General features: G+C 48.9%; 9 protein-coding genes across 14 annotated transcripts; 4 read left to right on the forward strand and 5 right to left on the reverse strand.

The window, feature by feature from the left end:
* Positions 1-81: 81 nt before the first annotated feature.
* On the reverse strand, positions 82-8,472 carry LOC120896924. The gene is made up of 6 exons (XM_040301448.1): positions 8,073-8,472; positions 6,519-8,001; positions 3,506-6,457; positions 3,324-3,437; positions 2,011-3,249; positions 82-1,705 (listed from the first exon to the last, which is right to left on the reverse strand). The coding sequence occupies exons 1-6, from the start codon at positions 8,187-8,189 to the stop codon at positions 981-983; spliced, it is 6,630 nt and encodes a 2,209-aa protein (XP_040157382.1). The 5' UTR covers positions 8,190-8,472; the 3' UTR covers positions 82-980.
* Positions 1,674-25,657, forward strand: LOC120896926 (gamma-tubulin complex component 5). Of its 4 annotated transcripts, none has more exons than XM_040301455.1 (5): positions 1,674-1,754; positions 21,944-22,187; positions 22,262-24,052; positions 24,128-25,349; positions 25,410-25,657. In XM_040301455.1, the coding sequence occupies exons 2-5, from the start codon at positions 21,954-21,956 to the stop codon at positions 25,451-25,453; spliced, it is 3,291 nt and encodes a 1,096-aa protein (XP_040157389.1). In that variant the 5' UTR covers positions 1,674-1,754; positions 21,944-21,953; the 3' UTR covers positions 25,454-25,657. The 4 variants fall into 4 exon arrangements, with proteins under 4 accessions (XP_040157389.1, XP_040157390.1, XP_040157388.1 ...); XM_040301456.1 differs by lacking the exon at positions 1,674-1,754 and adding an exon at positions 20,422-20,497; XM_040301454.1 differs by lacking the exon at positions 1,674-1,754 and adding an exon at positions 20,461-20,542.
* LOC120896941 (methyltransferase-like protein 23) lies at positions 9,103-10,259 on the forward strand. Its single transcript, XM_040301477.1, has 2 exons — positions 9,103-9,461; positions 9,631-10,259. The coding sequence occupies exons 1-2, from the start codon at positions 9,342-9,344 to the stop codon at positions 10,231-10,233; spliced, it is 723 nt and encodes a 240-aa protein (XP_040157411.1). The 5' UTR covers positions 9,103-9,341; the 3' UTR covers positions 10,234-10,259.
* Positions 10,261-10,680, forward strand: LOC120896945 (SRA stem-loop-interacting RNA-binding protein, mitochondrial). Its single transcript, XM_040301480.1, has one exon. The coding sequence runs from the start codon at positions 10,286-10,288 to the stop codon at positions 10,565-10,567; it is 282 nt and encodes a 93-aa protein (XP_040157414.1). The 5' UTR covers positions 10,261-10,285; the 3' UTR covers positions 10,568-10,680.
* Positions 10,643-12,724, reverse strand: LOC120896931 (probable ATP-dependent RNA helicase DDX55 homolog). The gene is made up of 2 exons (XM_040301460.1): positions 12,494-12,724; positions 10,643-12,432 (listed from the first exon to the last, which is right to left on the reverse strand). The coding sequence occupies exons 1-2, from the start codon at positions 12,596-12,598 to the stop codon at positions 10,702-10,704; spliced, it is 1,836 nt and encodes a 611-aa protein (XP_040157394.1). The 5' UTR covers positions 12,599-12,724; the 3' UTR covers positions 10,643-10,701.
* Positions 12,750-15,093, forward strand: LOC120896928 (cleavage and polyadenylation specificity factor 73). The gene has a single exon (XM_040301458.1). It carries the CDS (start codon positions 12,935-12,937, stop codon positions 15,005-15,007), a length of 2,073 nt encoding a protein of 690 aa, XP_040157392.1. The 5' UTR covers positions 12,750-12,934; the 3' UTR covers positions 15,008-15,093.
* Positions 15,108-20,452, reverse strand: LOC120896925. Of its 3 annotated transcripts, none has more exons than XM_040301450.1 (3): positions 20,296-20,452; positions 19,218-19,757; positions 15,108-19,152 (listed from the first exon to the last, which is right to left on the reverse strand). In XM_040301450.1, the coding sequence occupies exons 2-3, from the start codon at positions 19,619-19,621 to the stop codon at positions 16,095-16,097; spliced, it is 3,462 nt and encodes a 1,153-aa protein (XP_040157384.1). In that variant the 5' UTR covers positions 19,622-19,757; positions 20,296-20,452; the 3' UTR covers positions 15,108-16,094. The 3 variants fall into 3 exon arrangements, with proteins under 3 accessions (XP_040157384.1, XP_040157386.1, XP_040157385.1); XM_040301452.1 differs by having other exon boundaries at positions 20,282-20,452; XM_040301451.1 differs by lacking the exon at positions 20,296-20,452 and adding an exon at positions 19,898-20,261.
* On the reverse strand, positions 20,785-21,949 carry LOC120896940. Its single transcript, XM_040301476.1, has 2 exons — positions 21,697-21,949; positions 20,785-21,619 (listed from the first exon to the last, which is right to left on the reverse strand). The coding sequence occupies exons 1-2, from the start codon at positions 21,865-21,867 to the stop codon at positions 20,831-20,833; spliced, it is 960 nt and encodes a 319-aa protein (XP_040157410.1). The 5' UTR covers positions 21,868-21,949; the 3' UTR covers positions 20,785-20,830.
* On the reverse strand, positions 25,351-26,169 carry LOC120896942 (DNA-directed RNA polymerase II subunit Rpb4). The gene is made up of 3 exons (XM_040301478.1): positions 25,975-26,169; positions 25,729-25,909; positions 25,351-25,640 (listed from the first exon to the last, which is right to left on the reverse strand). Exons 1-3 carry the CDS (start codon positions 26,036-26,038, stop codon positions 25,466-25,468), a joined length of 420 nt encoding a protein of 139 aa, XP_040157412.1. The 5' UTR covers positions 26,039-26,169; the 3' UTR covers positions 25,351-25,465.
* Between the last annotated feature and the right edge of the window lie 99 nt (positions 26,170-26,268).

A 26,268-nucleotide genomic window follows, 5' to 3' on the forward strand; every position in this document is an offset into this window, starting at 1 on the left:
GAGTTGTGAGGTGAAGTGAATGATCAAATATGGTTTGGTTTGCTTTCGGAATGGAATATAGCTAGCTTAACCCAGTTGCACTTTGAATGGAGTTGGTTTTTATTCGTACCGCTTGCACATCACCACCACACCATGGCCAATTGGTTGATTTTACTCTTACCTTAGTTCTCACCACTGCTAGCTTGTCCGCATTGAAACTTCCGAATTCCTTCAAAACTCTGACGACTGAACATCGCCTAAGCATAAATGCAGCGAAATAAATAGAACTGATTCTTTATCAAAACTTTGCTCCCACTGCTGAAAAAACGTCGGTTTTTCATTCTAATTTTCAACACGTGTAAGATGGGATCGGAACGCTTCAATTCAAAATGTGGAAGATGGAATATAGCTTATGCAGCAGCTTTAAAATACACGCATGAAAGATTGAAAACTATTTTACAGGGCAATATGTTGAGATCGCTTTAAACGCTTGGAGGTAAAAAACAAACAAACCAAACAGGTCGCACGTTTATGTAATTAATTAAACGTTTCAACCGCTGTCCTGTGTGCTGCTGAACTACAAATCTATTTCTCTTTACGTCATAATTTTTCCGCGAGGGAATCGATAAAGGAGTAGGATGAGCTTTGAGTATCGTCACTTACGAAGCAAGTATGTACAGAAATCGATCGATCGATAATTCTTATGAAAAAAGGAACATTCAAAGGAAAATGTTACAAATGTAGCTTTCGCACAAACACACTATGGTGTAAAATAAACATACACCAAGATTAAGCAAGAAAAACTGTACAGTCCAGGTTTAAGTTGGCCCTTATCACCTAACTCAAGGCACCTTCCTATTTCTATCTTTCGTTCCATAGAGCTGAAGAGCACGCTAACCTTGAGGAAATAATTACAGCAAACTGCTTTCCCTGCCCTTGCCGAAGAGCAAGGACAAACACACAAACTAAACGTAAATTTACCTTCTACCTGGCTCAACTTCTCACCCTTGACTTGTGCGCTTCTTGCGCCGCAGGTGCTTCCGGTAGCCCTTTCCGTACCAGCCCGGTTTGACCTTGGGCCTATGCACAGCACCATTGGTTCCATTTTTAGTGACGGTGGACGGTGACGCACTATCGCCCACTGCCGACTCCGACTCACACTTCGCTCGCTTGGTCACTCTAGCGTCCGCCTCCTTCGATTCTTCGTCTGCCAGTGGGCGTCGTTTTTGTTCAAGCAAATCGGTTCGCTCAACGGCAGAAGAGGAGGAAATGGTCTTACCACCGTCACCGGCAGCCGCTTTCGATGTCGATGCAAGGGACGACGCTGCTGCTTCCGGCATGTCTGGCTGATATTTTTCGCTTTCACCGTCAGAGAAATCACAACATTCGCAGACCACTGGCTTACCGCGGCGGTATGATTTGACCGTGAACTCTGCCGGCTGCGGGGGATAGAATTGGCAGCTGTGTTGGGAATAGTTTTCGAAACAAAATTTGCACTCTATTTCCAGCGGTTGCTGTGGTTCCAGCTTCAACGTCGAGCCACAGCCCCACAGGTTCACGTCCGGCGGCGGTGGATGAATAATGCTGTGCAGACCAGAGTAGGCGTAGTTCACGTCGTACCATTGTGGCAAGGCGGCGTTCGCGGTGCTGGTCTGTTGTTGGTGTTGCTGTATCGCGGTCTTGTAGTACGTTAGGATACGTTTGTACTTTTCCTGTTGCGAAATAACTGGTCAGCAAAGAAAGAGAACGAAGAATACGATTAATTTGGGTATTATGTGAGTAATTTTAGTGATCTGATTTAAATTATTATTTTGTTGTTGTTGTTACTGCTTTATCAAATGACCTTATACATTTCGTTTTTCCCGAATGCAAATAACTTTTTCCATTGTATCAATGTTGTGGAAAGTCGGCACGTACTGTACCGTATCAACGAACTTTTGCTGACAACGCTGCTATCAAGAGGTGTTTTTGTTTGTTTTTGCACAACCCAGCACGCATTAATGATACATTTTATCGTTCAAAGTTACTTACTTGCAGCATTTGAGCTCGTCCCAATTGTTGCGGCGAATGGAGCCTGGAAATAGCCTACTGGGGCAGCTATCGTGAATAACCGGCCCGCCGTGGTGGAAGTTGTCGCCGCTGTCGTTGTCACATGTTCGCTCGCCGCAGGCTTCGAGCACGTGGCCGTCTCTGACGATTCGTCATTCGACCGTTTCTTCTTCTTCTCTGGATGTTTAATGTTCAAAAACTCCGGCTTTCGGCGAATGCGGAAACTACGTGACCGTCCACCACCGCCACCACCACAACTACTTTCACCCATTTCGTCACTTTCGTTTGCTCCATCCAGGGACCGGCTGGAGCGATTGCTTCTTCGCCGTTCCCGTGGTGACTGATCGATCGTAGTATCCGTATCGGAGTCCGTCTTTTCCGGTGTTGCGAGCTGCTTGTGCAAACGCACGGACTCGAGACGCTTAGAGCGACGCTTCTTCACTCGGCCCTCGTCATCGTCGTCCGTCTGTTCGTCTGACTCAAGTCGGAAGGATTTTGCGGGTGTGGTTGGAGTGGCAGTCGTTGAAGAGCAAGCAGACGTCGGCACGTTATCGGGTACAATTTGACTTTTCAGTGGGCTTGTCAGCAGCACTAAGTTTGTACCCATTCCGGTAGGGAAACCTAACAGGTTCGGGAATCTTGCCTGCGTGCTGATGAAGCTATTGTTCTTTAGCATGTACGCGGCCACACCGGTCGCGTTCGGTGTAAGGGCAGCTTGAAAAGGTATGAACGATGGAGTCATTCCCACGCCAGCGGTTGGTGTTGGTGGAATAATATGACCGGCACCGTTTGGTGCTGGGGTGACTTTGAGCGCATTACAGTGCATCGGTGCAGTGAGCAACAATGCGGATGGCATCGGCATCGGTTTAGAGGCCGGCGCATGCACTGTTACTGGAGGTTGTGTAGAATTCTGCTCCTCCTGGTTAACCACATCAGTCTTATCGTTTTTGGGGACTTCATCTTCCGTTAGATCAATAATGGGTTCGGCTATTTTGGCAGCCACTTGTGGCGGCAGCTGATATTTGATCGGCGCTATCAACTTCAGCGCTGGCGGATAAACTTCGGTGAATCTTGGGGCTGCTTCGTACAGTTCTAACAGCGCACTATTGCTAAGCACAACTTTTACCATGTTTTGCTGCGGTGTGGGCTTGAGCTGTGACGATTGGTGTGGGGCACACTCTGTGCTCTTTGCTATACACTGCAGGATTTCAGGATTGTTTCCTAGTACGAGAAAAACAACGTATGCCATTATATATTTCATTCACTCTTATAATCCGTGTCTAATGTGGACTTACTTTCTGTGGAAGGTTGAATTAAGGTGCCACAGTCACTTGACATTGCAACATCCTTTGCACAAGCTGTACTTTGTTCAATATGTTCCTGGATATCGTTTCTGTTACTTGGAAAATCTGCGGAAATCATGGTATGGATTAGAAAAAGAAAACATATATGGGCGTTTTTGATGATGTCTACTCACCTTTTGTAAAAGGTTCAGCAAAGTTGTCGGACTCAATTGACATCGAATCCTCCTTTCTATTCGTATCGTCCATCTGCTCGTTGGGTTCTTTTTCGTTCAGAGCATGTTCATCCAACGGCTGAGGGATGAAGTTGGAAGATCTTTCGTCTTGATCCATAGGTAAAACATCGGTGCTAATTTCAGGATGTTTTAATGGAAGTTCCTCTTCGGAAGTTCTTTTGTTAGCTGAGCCTTCTGCTGTATCATCCATTCCGCTGATCGTTTCAATCTGATCATTGTTATGTGTTGTTTCAGCTTGATCTAGCTCTGGATCACTGGCAGTCAGATCAATATGCTCTTGATAACATTCACTTTTCATAGGAGAACATGCATTCCTCGTGATCAGTGGTGCAGAAATTTCAGTAACTTGCGGAGAGTTATCAGGTTCATACTTTAACGGTACATCACTAACCGATGATTCCTGTTCACTTTCATTACGACAATCATCATTATCCAAAGCATCGTTTGATTCAATACTGGTCAGTTCACCACATATGTCCTTTGAGTGATGGTCCTTCTCGTCTGCATTGATTGATTGTGGAGCAATTATCGTCTTTGATTCTACGTCTGTTGATCGCAACATAACATTGGAGAAAGCATTTGACTGGACAACTTCCTCCTCAGATGAATCATGCTGAACCTTCTCGTCTTTCCAATCAGGATCATCGTCCCGGATACTGTCTGTGTTGGCTGTTGCATTAACACTTTTAGTTTGTTTCGTTGGCGTTACACATAAATCTGCTGGAATCATTTCAATGTCATCGAATGTCTCATATCTGCGCCAGGACTCTTCGCTGCCCAGATCGATCATTGCCTCTGTCCCACCAAAAGACTTCGTTATGGGTATTTCTTGTTCAGCAGTAACAGTGGCTGTTTCTTCCTCGGTCGAGCTTGTCCGATCGTCTTTGTTGTTGATCATGTTCGAAACATCACACAACTTCGACACTTCCAACTGGTCTGAATGGTTGACGGGTTTGCAAAGATTATGTTCATGGCATGACGGCATTTGCTCCGCTTTGCAATTCGAATTGCCTTTAGCAGATAATTCACCAACCGATAAATCTTCTACTACTGGCTCTGTCTGTGGATCAGTTTTGGTCACTTCTTCAACAATTTTGGATGGCTCATACGACTCACAATCAATAACATTCTCTGCATTTAGGGCCGCATCATGCTCTTGGCTGCTTATGACATCCTCATCTGGCGAGTTTGTTGTTTCATTCAAAGAACCCTTTACGTTGCTTGCTTTGGAATCTTCAGAAGTATCTGGCGTTGGCTCGTTTGGAAACTCAGCTTTTTCTTGTTTTGAGGACTCCTTAGAAGAAGTAGACACTGGTTTATCCAATTCTTGGCTGTGAATTGGTGAGCCAGTCTCTTTGCTTAATATTCTTAGATGTTCCTTTTGTGAACTGCCGTCAGTCCGACAATCGATCTGGTCTTCATTCTTTTTCGGTAAATGCGAAGGACTAATTGGTTTTTGTTCATATTCCGGCCAACTCCTGTTAAATGATGATTCATCTTCACTTTCAAGGTTTGTTGTAGCACTGTGTCTCAGTTCATCTAACTCACATGCCACGATAGCGTCGGAAATTGCTCCGGAATTTGAAGCCTTATTTTCATTTCCAACGAAGTTATCATTTTCAACAGACATCGATAAAGTGCCTACTCGTTGTATATCTGATCCAATACATGACTCTTTATCTGATGTTTCACATTCTTTTGTATTATCTGGATGCGGTGTCGGTAACAGTTCTTCTCTTACCATTTTGTCATCTTCCCGGCGTTCTTCTTCCTCATGCTTAGTTTCTTTATCACCGAGTTGATCGGTATGCTCTGACCGTTTATTCATAACCGTTGCAAGCGTTTGGCCAGATTCCGAACATACAGTAGAAGTGCCAACGGCAAAGCATGGAATATTTGCGTCAAAGTCTATCTCTTGGTTCTCCCCAGAATTACTCTCTGAAGATGATGAATCTATCGTAATGCATTCGATAATATCGGGGAAAGAGACGACATCTTCTGCATGCGGCCTGCATTTTAACTCGTTAACATTATCGGCTAGTTCCATTGCAGATTCTGTACATGAAGCAGTTACAGTTTCCTGTGATGTTCCACCCATTTCCGGGGTTGAGTCAAGAGTGTTTTCTGAACTTTTGTTCTCTTCTATCTTCGGTTCTATTTCAGTGATATCCTCTTGTTTGGTTCCAAGGCTATGCCTTTCGCAAGAATTTACACTCTCGTGTCCTTCTACGCACTCGTTTCGTACTGATGTGTTTGAAATCGATGTATCCACAAGGCATTCATCTTTAACGCATGTCGGTTTATCCATAGCTTCATCCATTGCAGGAATTTCTTCTCTCATGCCATTCTCCTGGGTGCATTCCAGTTTGATTTGAATGGGTTCCGGAGCCGTCACAGCTATGTTTTCATTTTTATTTCCTTCTGTCCTCTGCAACTCCGACGATATAGCTGCAAATGCATTCTGATCTTTCACTTCATCGGAAACCAATGTATTTTCACTCTTCACATTTTCAGCATCGTGTTCGATGACACACTCCTGCAAAAGCTTTTCTGGCACAGTTTTGCATCCCACTGATGTTTCTTCTATAGGTTCCACTTTTGGTACACTATTTAACTTTGATTCTGCTTCATTTACTGCAGTACCAGAGGAAACGAAACTGGATGATGGGTTTACAATGTCAGGACGGTGTTGGTTTAGTGGCACCAAACCTGGCGGCGGATTGGTTACATCTACCGGCTTCACGATAAGTTGTATGTTATTACACAATGGCAACTTGTTCAGAACACCTGAGTTTGAAGCGCTCTTTTCAGAGATATTCTTGCTTTCTTCCTTTACTTGTTGCTTAACTAATGTTACACCTGGCTGTAGCAATAGTGGCACGGGAACTTGTACTAAAAAAGAAGTTAATGTAAGCGTTTACAATATTACTTATGAACTGTAGTTTCCACTTACCTAGCTTTTCCGCACTCTTAGCTTCATCGACTGGCCGTGGTTTACTGTCCAAGAGGCCAGAACATCCTACAGAGTTCATGGTTGTCAGTACGTGTCGTAGATTGCCGAACAGATTCGATGCAGTGTCGATTTTTATCACGTTCGCAGGAGGAGAAGATGGAGGTGATTTAGATTCACTGCTTGTGGTCGGATTGTTGTTCGGTTCGTTTTTCGTTTGACCTGCACCGCTAGATGTCGTCAAGCAGGGTACCAGGGGAGGTAAATGGCCGGGCCCGGGTGATCCTCGCGATTCTGAACGACCCGCTGTGCTTAGCAGTATATTATAATTGGTACTAATTTTCTGCTGTTGGGCAAGGATTAAGTTGTTAAGGTACATTTGCTGTGCAGATGCGCATGTACTGGCAGAAAGACTCGTTTCTGGTTTAGTTTCCTTTTCTCGCTCGCTGCTCGCTGATTCCTCCGTGTTTTCTTCTTTGGTGGTGGCAGTGGTTTTCTTCAGCATTGGCTGTGAAGCAGTGTGCTGTTCGTCGGCCAGCAGCAAAGTTGCGTGAGCAAATATTGGATCCTTCAGCCGGTTGTACACCGGCACATCTATGTTGAGGTGCTTCATAACCAGCATCATCACCTGATCGCATTTACCGTTTATTTTCAGCGTCGATACCTTGTCCTTCGGCGTCCACTGGAGGTTGATTATAAAGATCTTAGGCCGCTTTTTGATCGGCCGATCTGTGGCCCACAACCACGTATACTTCCGAAGCACCTTTAGGCTCGAGCCAATGCACAGGATTAAATCAGTCTTCTCTGTGTGGGGTGTTACGCCGGCCCAGTTCAGGGGCCACTTTAGCTGGCCTCTCTCGCCAAAATGCACGATCGTGTCGATCAGGGGCCCACCGCAGCGTCGGCATCGACGATTCGTCTTGTGGTAGTGCCGTGCGGTGAACTGGGTCGTGTCGAAAAGTCTCCAGTATTCGGCGTTCGGTTTGCACTGCTTGCACACCTCCACGTACATATTTCCGTGCACTTCCGAGAGGGAAAAGCGAGGCAACCCCGAACGAAGATGCAAACCGTCGCAGTTTTGTGACAGTACGTGCTTTAGAATGCCCCGTCGGTGCAGTTCAAAGAGCGCCATATGGGTGTAGGTGGGGTCGGCCAGAGACAAATCGTACTCTCCTATGTCTTTGCCCTGCTCGAGCAGCGTCCATATTCCTTGGCTGCCGCGATAGTCTGGTATTTTAGCGGACGTGCTTATTCCCGCCCCAGTATATACGATCAGATGATTCGCTTTGGCAATCGCTTGGGCTAGCTTCAGCGCCTTTTTTTCGATAATTTCTGGCTCATCCTCCGTTTCCAGCACGCGCTCCTTGTACTCTACATTGCGTTTGCGGCGCTCGAGAATTTGTTTTACCACTTCCGGCTCACTCTCCAACAGTCGTACCTCATCGTGGGTACGTTTGCTTTCGCACTTGTTTAATACTGCCGCTATCTGAAAAGGCAAACAAAGGATAATTAGCCAACGAAGGACACACCATGCCACATTCAAAATCCGTTGTTTACCTTTCGCCAAGAGTCACGTTTTTGCTTTTTCGGACATTCTTCTTTGGGAGGTGATTTACGGCGCCGTGTCGCTCCTTGCTCCAGTATAGCCGATAGTGTGATGCCCTTCATTCGCATTTTGCATACAGATTTCGGATGGTTCCAGGTGAAGCATTACATTAATTAACATCTAATTGCAATTAGTTCCTGGGCTACAGATTTGCCAAGCTTCTCCACCAAGTCGCAATCTATTCACAGTGCCATTCGAATGCCGTTTACGGTTTGTTGTGTTGAACGAGTATCACTTCCATTAGTCCGTAGCTGTAGCAGTTGTATTTACTTGTTACGGAACATTTTTCAAGAAATCTCCCCAAATTTAGGATACTTTTATCCCTACAAAAAGCCTCGCGATAGTGACAGCTTGCCCGACGAGGGTGTTTTATATATTTTTTTATTATTGTTTATTGTGCTTTTGTGCACCTTTCCTATGCTTCCGGTTCGAGTACGATTGAATTCGGGTTTTTGTGTATGTAATTCCAAGAACGCGCTTGAAGCCGGCTTGAGCAGTAGAATTAGCATTGGGTTTGTTTTGATTGGTTTTCGACTTCAACTCAACTATGTAGATGTAAACGAATTTTTTGAGGGCCCTTTCACACCGGACGAATGTGGCAATTCGCGCGTTCGACGAACTTAGCTTATATCCAAATTTATGAACGAAAATCCCCATGAACCCAACCCGAACTTTGTCGGTTGCGCATTCAAATCAAAGCATCAAGCGCATTCAAAAGCAAAAACTTTGTACAAAAAAGCCGCCTCGCCTGTTTTGGTGAATGAAAATGTTTTTTCCACACTAGAAAACGTTTGTATTTACCACATTTTAACATGTTTTGTTTTGTTGAGAGTTCGTGCCTATTTCGGTATATTGAGCTACAGCCGTACTGAGCTACGTTTGTCGAACGCGCGAATTGTCACATTCGTCCGGTGTGCAAGAGAGTGCTGGATCGACGCAGCCATGCCAGTGGTGCCAGCACGATTGATTGCCATAGTTTTTCAGTTTTTCATTCCGTTCGCCTTTATCCCAATCACATTTGCGATGGATTGCAAGCCTTCGCCAATTCTATTTCATTCGGCTTCAGTATGATGAGGGTTGAATTGCACTTTAACGCAAACAAAATAAATAACAACCATGCGCCATAAATAATACCCGTCGCTTTACCGTGAGCATGTCCTAGTGGTCAACCAGTGTGAAATGTGTACAATAGCCCCAAACAAGGGTCAGTTTGGACGAAAATGACCAAATTCCAACAAATGGAAAACGATGGCGAGCAGATAAAAAGGTTTGTTTTCGGTAGCAAATCTAGGCACGGGGCCTCGTATGTGGGTGAAAAGCTGGAAATACTCATACCGGAGGTAAGTTGCGCACTGATGGCATTGGGAAAAGTGTTTGTGTACGGTATTTGTTTGATTTTGTTTGCTGTTGGGCTGACGCTTGCGTTCTGGCCAAGTGTCAAAGCGCGATCTTGTGAACCACGCACCACACGCGGAGAATAAGTTTCTATACGATTCCGTTGCTTTGCAGCTTCCACTGCCAGGATATTCGTTCTACACCTGGCCCTCTGCCCCGGTGTTGGCGTGGTTTCTCTGGGAACGGCGGCACTCGCTCATCAACAAGCGGATACTGGAGATAGGAGCCGGCACAGCACTGCCGGGTCTGCTGGCTGCCAAGTGTGGGGCTCACGTAACACTCAGCGATTGCAGTACGCTACCGAAAACCTTGGAACACATCCAACGCTGCTGTAGGCTGAACAATTTAGTGCCCGGCCCGGGCAAGGACATCGAGGTTATCGGGCTGACGTGGGGACTGTTTCTGGATCAGGTGTTGCAGCTCGGCCCACTGGATCTGATCCTCGGCTCGGACGTGTTCTACGACCCGTCGGTGTTTGAGGAAATCCTAGTGACGATATCATTCATACTCGAAGCGAATCCGGGAGCGAAATTCATCTGCACCTATCAGGAACGGAGCGCCGACTGGTGTATCGAGAATCTGCTTAAAAAGTGGGACCTGGTGTGTTCCGTGATTAGCTTGGACAATCTGAGCGAGGATCTCGGTGTCGACCCGCAAGAGTTGATGGGCAACCATACCGTGCACTTGCTGGAAATAGTACGAAAGCCTATCGGATAAAATCAAACGGTCGTCGGTCAGTCGAGTGATTAGCCACAACCGATACACTGCCATGTCTTCCACCACAGCTGCCGCCAGTACCATCGCCCGAGGGGTGCAAAAACTGTTCGTGGGCAACCTACCGTGGACGGTTAGCACAAAGGAGCTGAAAACGTACTTCTCCAAGTACGGTCACGTCCATTCGACCAACGTAATCTATGACAAGTCGACCGGCATCAGTCGCGGCTACGGGTTTATCGTGTTCAGTACGCGGGAGGGCTTCACCAATGCCACCAACAACCGGTTGCACGTGCTCGAGGGACGTGTGCTGGACTTGCAACCTGCCTCTTCTTAAAATTAAACGTAAATACTAGCTACATAGCGAAAGGGGAATGATTCCTTTTAAATAGTTACAGAGTCGAATTCATGATTTCGTTGAATAGAAACATTATTTAGCTGTAATCCGTACGCCGCGTGTAAGCGTCTTCTTTATTCAGAGTCATCCAAACCATCCCCATCCTTGATGCCCATTTTATCGTCGTACTCCTCTTCGGTGATTTTTTTCCTTTTCACCTTTTTCAACAATCGAATATCGTTGGCCAGCTCCTCGAGGTCTTCCTGCGAATATTTGGTCCGTTTCTTTTTGGCCGGCACTGCTTCACCCGCCTCAATGGCGGCCTTTCGTACCTGTTTCTTTTCCCTTCGCTTCTTACGGATTTCCTTCCGCTCCTCGCGTGCCTTGCTGGCCTGCTCCCAGGGTATCGTTTTCTTCCGGATCAACTTCTTCTTCCCCTTCCATTCGCCTGTCTCGGCGTACGTTTTCAGCTTCGCCTGAAATGACGCCTGCTTTTGCTTATCCTTGTACGCTAGCTTGAATACGTCCACCAACTGTTCTGGTCCTTGGAACGTTTCCTTGAACTGTGGCTTCATCTCGGGCATGCGGGGCAGCTGCAGCAGTCCGTAGCTGGTCGCTACCTTACCGAGATCGAGATCCTTCAATCGCAGGATTAAATTGCACTCGTGCTTACTGTACGCCTGCACGTGCGACACAAACGCTCGATTCGCTTGATCGAATGTGGCGCGATCCGTCTTTTGCAGCTGATGCAGTGTGCGTAACGTTTCCGCCAATCTTGCTTCGGGAATTTCCAGTTCCACCTCCTTGAGGGAAACCTTTTGATTGCGCGTCAGAAAGTCCACGTAAGCGTCCTCGGTCGGCAGCAGCATAATTAGCGCATTACCTTCCGATCCCTGGCGTGCTGTGCGGCCTACACGATGCACAAATGCGGCCGCACTGGACGGTGGATCCCACTGTAGTACCCAGTCCACCTCGGGAATGTCGACGCCACGGGCAAGCACATCGGTACAGAGCAGCAGCGCACTGTCGGCTTCGCGGAACGTCTGCAGTATTCCGAAGCGTTGCGATTTCATTTTCCCGTGCAGCCCCAGCACTTGCATCGAGGGCACCAGGGCCGCCATAGCAACGGACCAATATTCAACGCAAGCGCACGTTGGCAAGAACAGCATCGCTTTCTTGATCTGTTGCAAGCTTATAAACTCGAGCATAGCGACCATCTTCTGTTCCGGTTCGACGATCAGGTAGTAATTTTGCAGCAGCTTCGGCGTACTTGTGGTTGCCTTCTCGCGGACGCTAACCAGCACGGGATTGCGTAAACCGGCGCGCATTAAATCCTTCACCTCCTTGGTTTGCGTTGCCGAAAACAGTCCCGTACGACGCTGGCGTGGCAGATATGCGAGGATCGTGTTGATTGTCGCCTCAAACCCCATGTCGAGCAGGCGGTCCGCCTCGTCCAGTACAAGCAGCTCCAGATTCTTGACCTTTGCAGCCAAATTTAGATCGCCTTTGCGTTCAAACAGATCCTGCAAGCGACCGGGTGTGGCAACGAGTATGTTGGCACCTTGCTTCAGGATCGACATCACGTCTTCCTCTACCGAGTTTCCTCCGATGAGCATTTTCTGCCGGAAGCACCTCAACTCATCGTGGGCCAGAAATTCGGACAGCACGTCGTGAATCTGAGTGGCTAGTTCGCGCGTGGGCGAAACGATCACGGCTCCGATTTCATGCTTCTTCCATGCCTCGCTTCGCTTCCGTTTGAGCAGCAGCTCCAGCAGTGGGACGAGGAATGCTAGCGTTTTTCCCGAACCCGTCACCGCCTCTGCTGCCACGTCTTTGTAGGACAAGAGCAGGGGAATGGTGGCTCCCTGTAAAATACACGCCTCGGTTAGGGAAGAAGCTAGCAATTCGGTATTTTCATCGTACTACCTGCACCGGTGTCATCTTATCGAACCCGAGCCGTTTTATCACCTCGAGCACTGGCGCACTTAGTGGGGTGGACAGCTCGGTCCATTTGCCGCTCGGTCGTGGCATCTTTACATGTGGAGCACTTTTTGAATGTTTGAGGACGGATTAAAAAATGTTGAAATTTCCCCCGTAAAATCACACAACACTCTGCGGCAGTTCCTCACAACACAAATGCACGTGCCCGCGTGTTTACCTCAAACACACCGTTTGACAGCGGCAGCTGCTTGTCGTTTGACACATAGCAAGCCGGCGTAGGCCCCGAGCAGCTACACGCCAAAACAAAGCTGGTGGTGAAAATTGTGTGTTTATCGACGCTTCACTACACGACGCAGAGTTAAATTATCCCACAAAAAGACCGGCAAAAGATCGCCACAGCAACAGATTAAGATTTCAGCGCACACAATGGCTCAAAAGCGAGCGTCGAACGGGGCACGGCTGCTGAAGGAGGAAAGCGATTTGATGGTGATACGCCCGCTTGGTGCGGGCCAGGAAGTGGGCCGATCCTGCATCATGCTGGAGTTCAAGGGGAAAAAGATCATGCTGGACTGCGGCATCCATCCCGGTCTGTCCGGGATGGATGCACTGCCATTCGTCGATCTGATCGATGCGGATCAAATCGATCTGCTGTTCATCTCTCACTTCCATCTGGACCACTGCGGTGCGCTGCCCTGGTTTCTGCAGAAGACTTCCTTCAAGGGCCGATGCTTTATGACGCACGCTACAAAGGCCATCTACCGGTGGATGCTGTCCGATTACATTAAGGTGAGCAACATTTCCACCGACCAAATGCTGTACACGGAGGCGGATCTGGAGGCCAGCATGGAGAAGATCGAAACGATCAATTTCCACGAGGAGCGTGACATTCTGGGGGTGCGGTTCTGGGCGTACAACGCGGGCCACGTGCTCGGTGCGGCCATGTTTATGATTGAAATCGCCGGCATTCGGGTGCTGTACACGGGCGACTTTTCCCGCCAGGAGGATCGGCATTTGATGGCGGCGGAGATTCCGGCCATGCGCCCGGACGTGCTGATCACCGAGTCCACGTACGGAACGCACATACACGAGAAGCGCGAGGATCGTGAGAATCGATTTACCTCGCTCGTGCAAAAGATTGTCCAGCAGGGTGGCCGGTGCTTGATTCCGGTGTTCGCGCTTGGCCGAGCGCAGGAGCTGCTGCTCATACTGGACGAGTACTGGAGTCAAAATCCGGATCTGCAGGAAATTCCCATCTATTACGCATCCTCGCTGGCCAAGAAATGTATGGCCGTGTACCAGACGTACATCAACGCGATGAACGATAAGATCCGGCGTCAGATTGCCATCAACAATCCGTTTGTGTTTCGATTCATCTCGAACTTGAAGGGCATCGATCACTTCGACGATGTCGGACCGTGCGTCGTGATGGCGTCGCCCGGCATGATGCAGAGCGGTCTGTCCCGCGAGCTGTTCGAGTCGTGGTGTACCGATCCGAAGAACGGCGTCATCATAGCCGGTTACTGTGTCGAGGGGACGCTAGCCAAGACGATTCTGTTTGAGCCGGAAGAAATCACCAGCATGAACGGCCAGAAGCTGCCACTCAACATGTCCGTGGACTACATTTCCTTCTCCGCACACACGGACTACCAGCAGACGAGCGAATTCATTCGACTGCTGCAACCGACCCACGTGGTGCTGGTGCACGGAGAACAGAACGAGATGGGCCGTCTGAAGTCGGCCCTGATGCGCGAGTACGAAGCCAACCCGAAAGTACAAATTACGTTCCACAACCCGCGCAACACGCAACCGGTAGAGTTGTACTTCCGGGGGGAGAAAACGGCCAAGGTTATGGGAACGCTGGCCGTAGGGGAACCGGCCGATTGTCAGCGATTGAGCGGGGTGTTGGTCAAGCGTGAGTTCAAGTACCACCTGCTGGCCCCAACCGATCTGTCCAAGTACACCGACATGAGCATGTCGATCGTGACACAAAAGCAAAGCATTCATTGGCCCGGGTCGACCGTAGTGCTGAAGCTGCTGCTAGAGCGTGCCGGTGGACCGGGATCGGTCGTGGAAACCCCCATACCAGAAGGAAGCACTGCGACGGCCCGGCTGCGGGTGTGCGATTGCATTGATCTTACGGCGGACGGCAAGATCGTTACGCTGGAATGGCAGGCGACACCGGTAAACGACATGTATGCGGACATGGTGATGGCCTGCCTGTTGCAGTGCGACATTGCGGGCAGCAGCGTCATCGGGACGCGAATGTCGAAGGTGGACGAAAAGCACTACCAGGACTGTTTGATCGAAACGCTACAGGAACTGTTCGGCGAGCAGTCGATGGAGAAGTTCATCGATTCGGACCGGCTAACGGTGACCGTGCGGGGAAAGCGCATCGTGATCAACTTGCAGACGCACGAAGTCGAATGCGACCAGGACGAGCAGCTGTATCAGACGGTGTACATGACCGTGCGCAAGCTCAGGCAAAGTTTACTACTGTAGAGAGCAGGGAAGGAGGAGAGGCGTAGTTTGTCTTACAATTGCAAATAAAAGAAACTTTAACATATAGAACCATAACAAAAAAAAAACAACACGTTTGAAGTAATTTATATAAATATATATATTCACATACGTATTATATACTATATACGGATCGTACAGGGATTGCGTTTATAGAATATTTCCAGTTTGCAGTCTGTATAAACTTGGAATTAGAGGTGGATTAGCATTTGAGGCAAGGTTAAGTTTCTGGATTTTGTTTTGTCTTTGTCCCTGCGCCACACGCCACGATTACTAACCCAAAACTGTTGCACAAGGCGTACTAATTTTGATACGGGATTAACTGATGACGTGAAGAGAAATGCACATTGCGTATTACCTGGCTACCTGATAATACTGAACATATGTATGTAGCTGCCGCCTGCCTTCCGGGCTGCCTGTTGCATCCTACAATCCTACTGTAAGACCTACGCTACGCTACCCCATTGACTCAGTTGTATTTGAAACTATAATAAATAGCTTAAGATAATTCAAAATAATACAAACAAACGTGTGAAACTGGTCCACACAAACAGCATACCACATTGCTCTCTAGGGCGCAAGCAAACCACTCACACAATACATGTACAATACCATAATTCTACAGTTTGGTAATAACGCCTAGATAAAATATCAGCCTAATCTTACTGGATCGATGAGGCTCTGGGTCCTATCTGTGCTGTGTGCTCGTGCCCTTTTGCTCATTACGACCGGTTTACAGGTGCATCAGCGTGTTGTCGCTAACTTGAAAGTACTATTTTTCACTCATCTTTACGAAGCTTTCCAGTCTCTTGGTTCGGTGCATGTCGCGAGTTCTTCTAAAGAATCGTGCCCATGCTGTTTTACTTCTAGCGAATTTTTTGATCAATTTTCTCCAAGAGCCAAACGGTCTGCCAGCCAGACCATGCATGCTCTCCGGAGCTGGAGTAGTAGTTGCCATTCCAAGCTGTGAACAGTTGTAAAATTAATGAAGCCATAATGTACTTCTTCCTGCTCAAAATCCTGATCTTCCCAAGGTTCATTTCCGCTTCTTATATCCTTCGGCGTACAATCAGGAGAATGGGTTGCTCCGCCGCTTCAGTGAGCCAAACTTTTTCTCTGCCTCCAGCAGCATCTTTTCGTTTCGGATTACCTCAAACGGGGCCATCTTCAGCAGCTTTCCGCCGGCGACGCCCGTCGTCAGCCGGGTAGTACCATCGGCCGCTCCCACCGACTCATCCGCCAGCTCATCCGAGGGGAAATCTTCGAAGCTCATGTTGCTGAATCCCATCGCTTTCGAGCTTGATTTTGAGCTTCCCTTCGCTGGTCGAGACGTTTGGTCGTCTTTCTTGCTCTTTCCGATCACTGCGACGCCGCTTTCCAGCACGGCTTTGCGGTAGCCACTGACGTTAGCCTTCACCTTCTGTCCGAGCCTACTGGCCAGCTCCTCACTGCGTCCATGGCCGGTGCTGCCGCCACTGCTTTTCTCTTGCAGATGGTTATACTTGACCTTCTGCTTTTTCGTCAGAAATCCTTTGGAGGACACTTTCACAACCGTATCGCTGCTATTGTCGTCGTAATCGTCCGACTTGAGATTACGCACGTCATCGTCTTCCTCGTCCTCTGGGCAGAAGTTGACGTAGTTGTTATCCGGCGAAATGGAGGTCACGCTGTGCGAGGGAATTTGGCTGAAATTTACATAGTCGCGTCTCGCATTCAGGTATTGCTGTCCTGCAACTGCATGGTGCAGGTTACTGCTGTAGGATGCGGAATGGCTAGTCACTATCGTGGATAGAGATGCGGAGGAGGGTGAAGCTGTCGGCATGGTACCAGTTGCTGCTGCTGCTACTGGCACAGGCAGTATGGGGATCGTTGGTAAAGCTGTACCGGTATGAGGAATAATGTGAGTTAAGGTGACTCCACCTGACTCGAGAGTTACGCGTGAGATTGTTGGTTCCTGAGGTGTCATTGTGGCAGGAGCTTTCATTGGATGCTTTACAGCGTTGCTTACTGTAGGCGGAGAAGCTACCATGACACTAGGCGGCAGAGAGGCAATTATTCCAGGCGATGTGGCCGGTACTGTGGGAACTATCGGAGCGACTGGAAACGGTTCAAGTCCAAATAGATCGCGCCGAACATTGGGGGAGCTTTTTTCGCGCTGTGTCGTTGCTGTAGGGGCTATGTTTAAATCGAACAAGTCGTTGCACGTCGCTGGTGCAGGTTCGTAGCTGATTGTAGCTGCCGGTTTTATCGGCGTGGAAGTGACGAACTCACTGGGCAGCAACTCGGCACCCCCACTGGTCGGACAGTGCTCTGGGATGGGATGCACTTCTGGTAGGAACTTGATGACACTGTTCCGCTTTGGCACAAACGGTTTGCGGAAGGGCGCCATCGCAAACGGGTCAAGCTCGGCTTCCGCTTCTTCGTCGTCGTTAATGCACTCACGCTTCTTGGCGGCAATATCGTCCTCGGGCGTGAACGGATCCATCAGGACCTCTTCGCCGCTGGTATTGTTTTCAGCAGCCGACTCATAGTCCAGCTCATCGTCCAACAGCAGCGGCTTTTCGCCCTGAATCATGTCCTCTTCCGCGGAATCGTCCTCATCGATAACGCTGTGCTTGGAGTCCATGTGGTCCCGCTTTTTGACGCGCACCCTGGTCACGATTCGGCTCGTGTTGTCCTCGTTGGTGGTTACACTTTCGCATTCCGCGTGATAGGCACTTGAACCGCAGGTCTTGATGCTCTCGCTGATGCAATCGTCCACACTTCCCTCACCGCCGAACGTTCCGCGCCCGAACGGTTTTCGGCGGGCCGGTTCACAGGCAGGAACCTTCGCATTCGCCTCATCTCCCTCCGGGAAATCATCATTCGCCCGTAGATCCGATGCCGACCCGATCGAATCATCGTCGGAAGCATTACCATTCTCCGGTGCATTCGGTTGCTCGCGATTTGCGCCCTTTTTCGCTGATCGGCGTTCACTTCCCTTCGCTGCTGCCGCTGTACTGTGCGAGGACGAGTCTTTGCCGGCGTGAGCCACCTTACTGCGCAGCTTTTTCACCAGCTGCACGTTTTTCATCTGACTCTTGTCCACCTTATGGTATACGGCTTGCAATTTTTCTGGAATGTTGCTCTCCACAAACTGCTTGAAGCTGTGCTTCTTTGCACTTCCTCCTCCGGTGCTGCCGGTGGCGCCGGTGTGCATGTGACCTGCGTAACTACCAACGCCACCAGCTCCACCGACCGCACTGCCAACGCCGAGAGCTAGAGATCCGACGGATTCGGAGTAATATTCCGAATCGCTGTCGTCCGATGTGATGTCGTTAGAGTTGAGCTTTTCGTACTTGTTACGATCGTCCAGCGGTAGCTTGATGAAGCTGGGCGAACCTTTCTCTCCACTGCCGATGAGATCGTCTAGCTTCAGGTTCTTTGGTCCGAGCGCGGGTTTGTCCAGGTCCTTGTGGGCACTGCTCAAGCCCGCCACGTCGATGCCATTGCTGCTGCATGGTTCCGTAGGGGTGTTTTGTATCAAGCTTTCCTTGCCCGTGCCTCCCTGTCCACTGCCCACGGCATAGCGCCAACGATCGCTTATTTTCGATGCCAGCTTTGCAGAGCTGCTTTTCTGTTTGAATCGTTTCGGCAGCGTAAACGGAGCAGAACCGAAGGGATCTTCCTCGAGTGTGAGCATATCTTTGCCCGCCAAGGCTCCGTTCGAAGCAGCAATCATACCCGTAGAGAGGGCTTGCGAAAGAGATCCCCGCTGGGAGCCCCAGTACGACACGCAGCGGTCCGATTTCATTTCCTCCGGCGAGGTCACGATAGACGTTTGGCTGCCTTCGAGGCGTAGTTTATCGAATTCCGCCCCGAACAGCTGATCTTCCGTCAGCGTCGAGATGGGGCTGAAAGGCGATGGATCTCCGAACGGGTTCCATGTCGACGATCCGGACAACGGAGAGACTAGCGATTTTTCACTGTTTGAGTTGCTTAGTATGTGCTGCTGGTGCTGCTGCTGCGAGTGCGACAACACTGTTGGCCGCGGGCGAATGGACACTGTGGTGGATGTGGACATTGGATCCTGCTCAAATGGAGACAGCAGAGCGGCAGGTGATACTGCGGCCGATGGTACACTGAACCTGAAAGCAGAAAATTGATTTAAAAACGGAATTTGTCTGTTTTGTATGTTTTCGCTTTTTCTTACTTTAAACTGTTTGCCTCTCCGTCCACTGGACTGTGCCTCGGTATCGAAGCGCCAAGAAATTTATCGTCAAAGTTGGCCACAAACTTGTCGCACTCGACGACTGCTGCCGGAATGGGCGAAATAACGTTTTTCGGCGAGGGATTCAGCGGTATCGCTGCCAGCGTCAGCCCAATCGCAGGCGTGCTCGACGTGTGGTGTTGCGTTGGTTTCGGTCTAGATCGCGGTGCCACACTCGTACCATGCCCGGTGGTGCTGTGGGCTGCTGCGGCAGCCACCGTCTGTCTCGAATCATTCGCCATTCCAGTGATTGTATCGAACGGGAGCTGTTGCTGGTGGGAACTGCACACGTTTACAGCACCAGCACTATTATGCTGATTGGTCGTCGACTGAGGCATCTTCAGCATCACACACACGTCGCAGCTCCAAGCCCGATAAGCAGGCTATCTTTGTTCCCTCCCTCCCCCCCCTTTGGAACACTCTCCCTCTTCAGTCGTCGGGCTCAGTCGTCATTCCCCATGGCTGGCTGGCTAGCAGCACTACCTGCGAAGAGGAAAAGTAGGCGACGCGTTGCATGCGTGAAATCAGTAACAGCAGCGTTCAGCGCGGCGTGTAAGCACCTAGATAAAAGATGAAACGGGAATGGGGGTGGAGATGCAATCATAACTGGACTTTTTGTTTACATTGACCGATAAAGCCCACGAAGCAAACCCCGTTCGCTGCGTGGGTGGATGGCAACACAATCGTAGAAGATAGTGGAAACAAACACTCCGCAATCGCTCCGTCCGCTTTGGTCTATCCGTTGTCTTTGGTAGCCTATCGCACTGCGTCTGCAGTGGCGCACTGTCCGGGAGCTTGAGATGAAACTGGATCAATGTAAATAACAGCTGCGCTTCTCCCTGCCCGTCAGCCCGTCGCTACGTCAGCGGAACAATAAAAAAAACACACACACACACGCAGCATGATGAAACATGCACAGACACCTGGCTGCCACAAATGCTAATCTGTGGCCGTACACGAACGTCCTTGCCGAGCAATGATATCGGGATACGGGGTTTTACACGTACCGACTGCCACTTACCTGCTGCAGATCGAGATGCGATTGTTGTTTTTTTTCTTCTTCTGTCCAATAGTGTAAATCGTTTGCGTAGTTCTTGGACCGAACACAACACAGCAGGCGAGCCAGCACGGCGAAACTAACAAAACGAATTGGTCACTTTGCGGGAGAGTAGGCACAGTTTGGATTTTCAGACACACACACACGCACACGGCACTGTTCTTAAGTACTTTAGTTTAGCGTCTTGTTCATCTTTGGCAAACAGTTCCAGGTTCCGATGGTTTATTTCCGAATCACACACGACGTACTTCACCTGCACAGAATTAGCAGTGTTGTGAATTTCGTCCCCTTGGCAGTTGCTGTCAAATGCGAAACAAGCGCACAACTGTGTCGAAGTCGAAAGTGACTTGAGCCAGTTGGCGAAGGGAGAAGAAAGTGAAAACGCACACGAAAACAGTTTACAGCTGTTCTTGCATGTTCAACCGAAGCCAAAAGAATACGTTGAGCGTTGGATCCTTTATTTCACATGCTTTATTTACAATTTTTAATTAATCTCCGCTCAGCTAGCTGCTTCAGGCAATGCATCATCCAGGCAGCAAAACACGGGGGAAATCATCATGAGAATTTTGTACTCGTGAGGACGCTCGCTTCGTAACTGACCGATTAGCATTTCCACGTCGGTATCGTTGGGATTGATAATCTCGTTCATTACGATGGCGTAGGGTCTAATTGCCGGCGGGAATAGTGCGTAGTACTCTTTGCTGGACAGCTGGTCCTTGGCAGAGCGAATGCAAGCGCTAATCAGGGGCTGGGCACGAACGCGGTCCTGCTTGGCGAGATACGACAGTATGGCATAGAAGGATTCGCCTATCGTAAGGCAGCGGGATAAAAATTGGAATTCTTTCAGCAGCTGCAGTGACCCGTAATCGGCGTCTTGTACTTTCATCAGTGCGTCTACGAGTGGTTCGAGAAACTGTGGGTAGACTTGCGCCAGTTCGCCCACCAGTCTAGGACAATAAAACCGAACGGCTTGTTTCCAGGCACGCATGAAGAAATTGCACAAGGAAACATCATCGTGGAACGCTGGCACAAACGGTTTTAATAGTTGTACCTTTTCCAGCAGGGATTGCTCCCGCAGTGGTTCGATGTTCACCTCCGCCAATGCTGCGTCCAGCACGGTGGATAATACGTTGGATATTGCTTCACAAGCGCAACTACATCCGGAAGGCGGCAATTTATTGCTTACGCTTTTCATGATCGCCAATCCTTTTTCATGATCGGGGATGGTAATGTCCGGTAAGGTCGCATTGACATTGCTGGTAAGCGGGATGCATTGGGAGAGCATTGTCTGAAACACACAAAAAAAGACAAGAACCACGTTAAACTCATTCCGCATATCCGATCAATGGTTCTACTGGTTCCTACCAACTGCGAAAGGATGCTGGGATCCGTTTCGTCCCACGATCGATCGACGATTTCGTTCATGCGTTCCTTTATTCGCCGTTGATAGTCGGTGTTGTGAATATCGTTAACTCTTATGCTTTTGGGGCTCGTGCACAAACACTCGTATTTGAATTGAAAATCCATCTCCGCCATGCTTTTATTATTTTTTAAACATTATTTCTCTTCTGCTCATTGCAAATGCTAAAAAACGGGCGGTTTCGTTTGACAGCAACTGTCAAATGGTGCCCTTCGACGAAGTCACGCGAAAGAAAGGAATCACAACAAACAAGCGAAAACCCCGCAACGCTACGAATAGTTCGCGTCGGAAGAAAAGTGTTGGAAATTGCACATGCTTAAAATTTGTGAGGACTGGAAAAAACAAAAAGCAAGCCATGTCGACCATGCTGGCGGAAGTGGAAGCCCTGGTGCTACAGCATGTCCCCGAATTGATAAAATCCTTGACCGGCTTTAGTGTGAGTATTTTGGCCCCCGTTTCGCTAGCTCAGAAACCTCCGCGTATATCTGACCGGATTGCATTCTCTTTCAGGAATCGGAGGAGAATTTCAGTATTTGCTATAATTTCACCCTCGGAACGATAAGAAGCGATCGGTACTTGTCCGTAAATAGTCATGAAATACGGAGAAAGATTGAGGCGGTTATAGAAAACATGGAAATTACCAACTTTACCACGGAGGCTGGTCACCTGCGCCGATGCTACGAGGAGTTGATCAATGATCCGGCATGTTTGGATCACTATGTGCACGACATACACTGGTCGGTACTGCTATTTCTTCTAACTGTTGCGTACAATCCAGTCGGAGCTTTAAAGGAACGTCTGCGGACGGGGGAAACGATCGTACTGTTTGAACCTGAACCAGCGGAAGTAAAACTGCAGGACAAGGAACGGGAAGAACTAATTGCAGAGCTGCTCGAGGACAATCTTCCGCTCGAACCTCGCGATGATAATGAAGGCTCGGAGCTGAGTGATTGGAGTGATTTAGAGGAGAGTGCCTCGGGATACTATCACAGTATAGAGCAGAAGGAGGTGGAGGTTGAATCGATTGAGGTGGGCAACAAGCTGGAGGATGGTAAGACCGCTGAGTCCACCGAAATGGTGGTGTTTAGTAAGATTCAGCCACCAAGGCAGGAGGAATCTTACGAAACGTTCAGCGACGAATTTGCCATCGATTGGCTGCAGGAAAATGTTCAATCTGCCTGGTGGGACGATCCCCAATACAAGGTGGAGGTAAACAGCGAACATAGAGGGGCATCGTTTTGTGATTTCTGGACCGAGCGTATCGTAAAGGTGTCGCATGGGTTTCTCAAAAGCGATCCCGTCTCCACCGTGTCGGAGTATTGCATTCTGAGAGAGATACTGTGGATGTTCACCAACCCCGTCGATTGCAAGCTGTTCCGCATCGATGACGATCAGATTTGGATCAACACAAATGTCTCGCTATCCAGCACCACCGAACACGGCATACAAACGTTCCTGTTGAATTTTACCGAGTACATGACTATCGCGTATCGGTTGAGAAACTTTTGTCGAAGCATTTTGGAACACACGGCGCGAAGCCTTCCGGCGCCACACTCGTTCGAATGCTATGCGGCCGGGGTGAAAAGCTTTTTGGACCACATGGAATCGGTGATGATACGGCACGAAAAGGAGCTTATCAAGCAAGAACCAGGCAAGACGCACACGATCATTAAGCTGTTCCATGAGCTGGAACCGGAACTGTTTGTGTTGAAGAAGCTGTACGACATCCACAAGTTTTCCGTGCTGGACTGGACCAAATTCCCGGCCCACATTGCGGTCGCCCATTTGCTGTCGGGGCTTTTCCGAAGCGTCAAGCTAAGCGCCAACCTTGAGAAGGGAAATCTTGCCTTTGCGTTGCTGCTGGCCGCTTTGAAGTGTTACATGAACATGATCGACACCTGGTGGACGGAAGGCCGTCTCGATGATTGGCGGGAAGAGTTTTTGGTGGAAAAAACGTACGGCGAGCATTCTCCCACCGGTCTGCAGACCGGGTATCAGGCCCGGATGTTTTCCAAGTGCAAAATACGATCCTTTTACGTGAGTTCGGCCATTTCGGAGGTGATTGAAAACGATCCAATCATTAAGCTGTTGCTGCACCACTCATTGGAGGCCGGCTACACGCTGAACATTCTGAACGGGCTGGATAGGATAAGCGATATGCGCAAGGAGCAGGGTACGGACGAGAATTTGATCTATACCAGTTTTTTGAAAACGATCGTAGACGAGCTGGAAAGATTCCGTACAGAAAATCCCAAGGAGAGCGGTTGCGAATCTGATCCACAGGCATCCTTAGCAGTAGAGGTACGTACTTGGCTTGGTGCTTGGTAAAGCGTACACATTTCTTTTTTGATAATGAGAGTTTTCGTTACTTTGCAGGAAAGAGAACATTCCATGGTGGAAAATCTTCGGAAACAAATGCGAGAGGTTTGTGATGATGATCTCTTGCTTTTGGCCTTCAATAGCACTCTGCAGCTGGTGGACGAGAGCTATCGCCTGACTGAAGCTTCCGAACCATCTCAGTCTTCCGCAGGACGTACCGATCGAACACTCTCGAACGCTTACACGCTGTATATGAAGCTTAATTCGATATCTACCCTGCAGCTGCCGCTCGAGCATGTCCTGTTTAATGCGATTAAAAATCTCATGGAAACTAAACGGCATGCAGCCAACCACTACGTCACGTACATCTACAAGGACGAGTTCCACGTGATGGACCATTTGAAAAATATTCGCAAAGTGCTGCTGCTCGAGGCGAGCGATTTGATGGATTACTTCTACAGCGATCTGTTCCGCCGGATCGAGGCAGGTGAAAACTGGGCCAACCCGTATCTGCTCACGATTCAGCTGAACGACATTCTAGCGTCACGGTTCAACGACATGACGTCACTTTTCACGGTCGAGGTAAATCGGACCGCTGGTTACAAGCTGGACACAACCACGGTACTGTTGGCGATCGACGAAATACGCGTTCTGTACAATCCAAGTCACGATTTGAGCAACATGATCAACGACGACACGATGGCCAGCTACAATAGCGTGTTTCGGTTCCTGTTGAAAGTGAAATGGGCGCTCGGTACGCTGGAAATGCTGCGCTTTCCGGAACTGTTGAAAAAGCGGCCTCCCTACGCGAGCTTCGGCATGCTCGATTTGATCCTGAAGCGTTTGGCAATGCTCAAGTTTTGGATGATATTTTCGGTGCAGTGCATCCATTCCCATCTGATGACGCACGTGCTGCAATCGTTTGGCGAACAGCTCGACGAGAAGCTGGATCTGGCCGATAATTTGAGTGAAATGATAACGGTCCATCAGTCGTACATTGGTACGATTTTCGATCACTGCTTTCAGCAGGACGATAGCAAACCGGTCATGGAAGGCATTGTGCGCCTGTTAAACTTGGTGCACATTTTGCGCGACGAGTGGAACAACACTGTACTGCACACGGAAATGGACGCCCGAGGCGATATCCCGGACAGCAGTACAATGGGCGATTTCATCGAAAATTCTCAGGTGGACGAACTGGAGCGAACGTACTGCAAGTGTCATCAACAGCTGGCTAAATTGCTAAGTCGTGAAGCGTACGGAAAGCACAAGTTACATCGTAAGTATGGAGCACGTTTGCTATTGAATGTGTCTTGTGTTCATTTTATATATCTTACAGTTACGGGGCTCGCTGATGCGTTTAGTTACAATGTGCCATACTGAGGATTTGTCTCGTTAGTATTGCAAACTACGCTTCGTGCCGATGTCGTCCAGTATTTGCTGCAGCTCGTCGTCTTCGAAGCGGCCCTCGAGTGAAGGGATCAGTGCTTTTGCTTCTTCCGGCGAAGCCGGGCAAAGGTTCCCCAACGCTGCAAGCTCGAACTTATGAAGTTTTTTCTGCATCAATAAACTGTGTTTAGAAACAAACGAAATCAGAGATACTACAATGGTAAGGACGGACGGGAACCAAGTGAACTGGTTAGAGCAACCAAGGGTACCTTCTGACGCTGGCAATCGTTTCCTTGTTGCGGAATTTCCGAAACTCGTTCGTGTAGGTGTACGTTTTGTGGAATACTTCGGAAAACTCTTGCTCCTCTTCCGACGACTCGTTTTGGTTCTTGCGATGCTCCAACAGCATGTGCACCTCGCTAATCAGCAGGGTTTCGGCGCTTTCAAACTCTGTAAACAAACGCCATCGGGTCAGCACAATCTTGCGAAGAAACGATGCAATGGAGCACTTTTACCTTTGGGAAACTGAAGATCTGCCGCATCCTCCTCCACCATATCCACCGGGTTGAATCCTGCCATTGTTTGAGATGTTGTTTAAATTGGTAGAAGTGTATATTTTGAAGAAAACCCAGCAAAAGTGCCGCTTCTCGTGATAATCTGCGGTATGCAGGATTGTTTATGAGCCGTTCTTTGCGGTGAATACACTGACGTCTATTGCTTGGCGTTATGTGTCAAAAAAATCTGTGTTTAGTTTTACGGACTGAGTTCTACGACTGTTCGTTGTTTAGGCAATGTAGGTGCTTGTGAAC

Source organism: Anopheles arabiensis, chromosome 2, assembly GCF_016920715.1.
Source record: "Anopheles arabiensis isolate DONGOLA chromosome 2, AaraD3, whole genome shotgun sequence".
NCBI classification, from domain to species: Eukaryota; Metazoa; Arthropoda; class Insecta; order Diptera; family Culicidae; genus Anopheles; species Anopheles arabiensis.

Bases quoted from the DNA above. Each gene is read 5' to 3' on its own strand.
- LOC120896925 (XM_040301450.1), bottom strand. From the start codon at position 19,621: ATGCTGAAGATGCCTCAGTCGACGACCAATCAGCATAATAGTGCTGGT. The intron at 19,153-19,217 runs GTAAGAAAAAGC...TTCTGCTTTCAG, and splicing joins GGAGAGGCAAACAGTTTAAA to GTTCAGTGTACCATCGGCCG.
- LOC120896924 (XM_040301448.1), bottom strand. From the start codon at position 8,189: ATGCGAATGAAGGGCATCACACTATCGGCTATACTGGAGCAAGGAGCG. The intron at 6,458-6,518 runs GTAAGTGGAAAC...CTTCTTTTTTAG, and splicing joins TAAGAGTGCGGAAAAGCTAG to TACAAGTTCCCGTGCCACTA. The intron at 1,706-2,010 runs GTAAGTAACTTT...TTTGCTGACCAG, and splicing joins GACGAGCTCAAATGCTGCAA to TTATTTCGCAACAGGAAAAG.
- LOC120896945 (XM_040301480.1), top strand. From the start codon at position 10,286: ATGTCTTCCACCACAGCTGCCGCCAGTACCATCGCCCGAGGGGTGCAA.
- LOC120896928 (XM_040301458.1), top strand. From the start codon at position 12,935: ATGGCTCAAAAGCGAGCGTCGAACGGGGCACGGCTGCTGAAGGAGGAA.
- LOC120896942 (XM_040301478.1), bottom strand. From the start codon at position 26,038: ATGGCAGGATTCAACCCGGTGGATATGGTGGAGGAGGATGCGGCAGAT. The intron at 25,910-25,974 runs GTAAAAGTGCTC...GTTTGTTTACAG, and splicing joins AGATCTTCAGTTTCCCAAAG to AGTTTGAAAGCGCCGAAACC. The intron at 25,641-25,728 runs GTACCCTTGGTT...TTCTAAACACAG, and splicing joins ACGATTGCCAGCGTCAGAAG to TTTATTGATGCAGAAAAAAC.
- LOC120896941 (XM_040301477.1), top strand. From the start codon at position 9,342: ATGACCAAATTCCAACAAATGGAAAACGATGGCGAGCAGATAAAAAGG. The intron at 9,462-9,630 runs GTAAGTTGCGCA...GTTGCTTTGCAG, and splicing joins TGGAAATACTCATACCGGAG to CTTCCACTGCCAGGATATTC.
- LOC120896926 (XM_040301455.1), top strand. From the start codon at position 21,954: ATGGTGCCCTTCGACGAAGTCACGCGAAAGAAAGGAATCACAACAAAC. The intron at 22,188-22,261 runs GTGAGTATTTTG...ATTCTCTTTCAG, and splicing joins AATCCTTGACCGGCTTTAGT to GAATCGGAGGAGAATTTCAG. The intron at 24,053-24,127 runs GTACGTACTTGG...GTTACTTTGCAG, and splicing joins AGGCATCCTTAGCAGTAGAG to GAAAGAGAACATTCCATGGT.
- LOC120896940 (XM_040301476.1), bottom strand. From the start codon at position 21,867: ATGGCGGAGATGGATTTTCAATTCAAATACGAGTGTTTGTGCACGAGC. The intron at 21,620-21,696 runs GTAGGAACCAGT...TGTGTGTTTCAG, and splicing joins CCAGCATCCTTTCGCAGTTG to ACAATGCTCTCCCAATGCAT.
- LOC120896931 (XM_040301460.1), bottom strand. From the start codon at position 12,598: ATGCCACGACCGAGCGGCAAATGGACCGAGCTGTCCACCCCACTAAGT. The intron at 12,433-12,493 runs GTAGTACGATGA...TGTATTTTACAG, and splicing joins ATAAGATGACACCGGTGCAG to GGAGCCACCATTCCCCTGCT.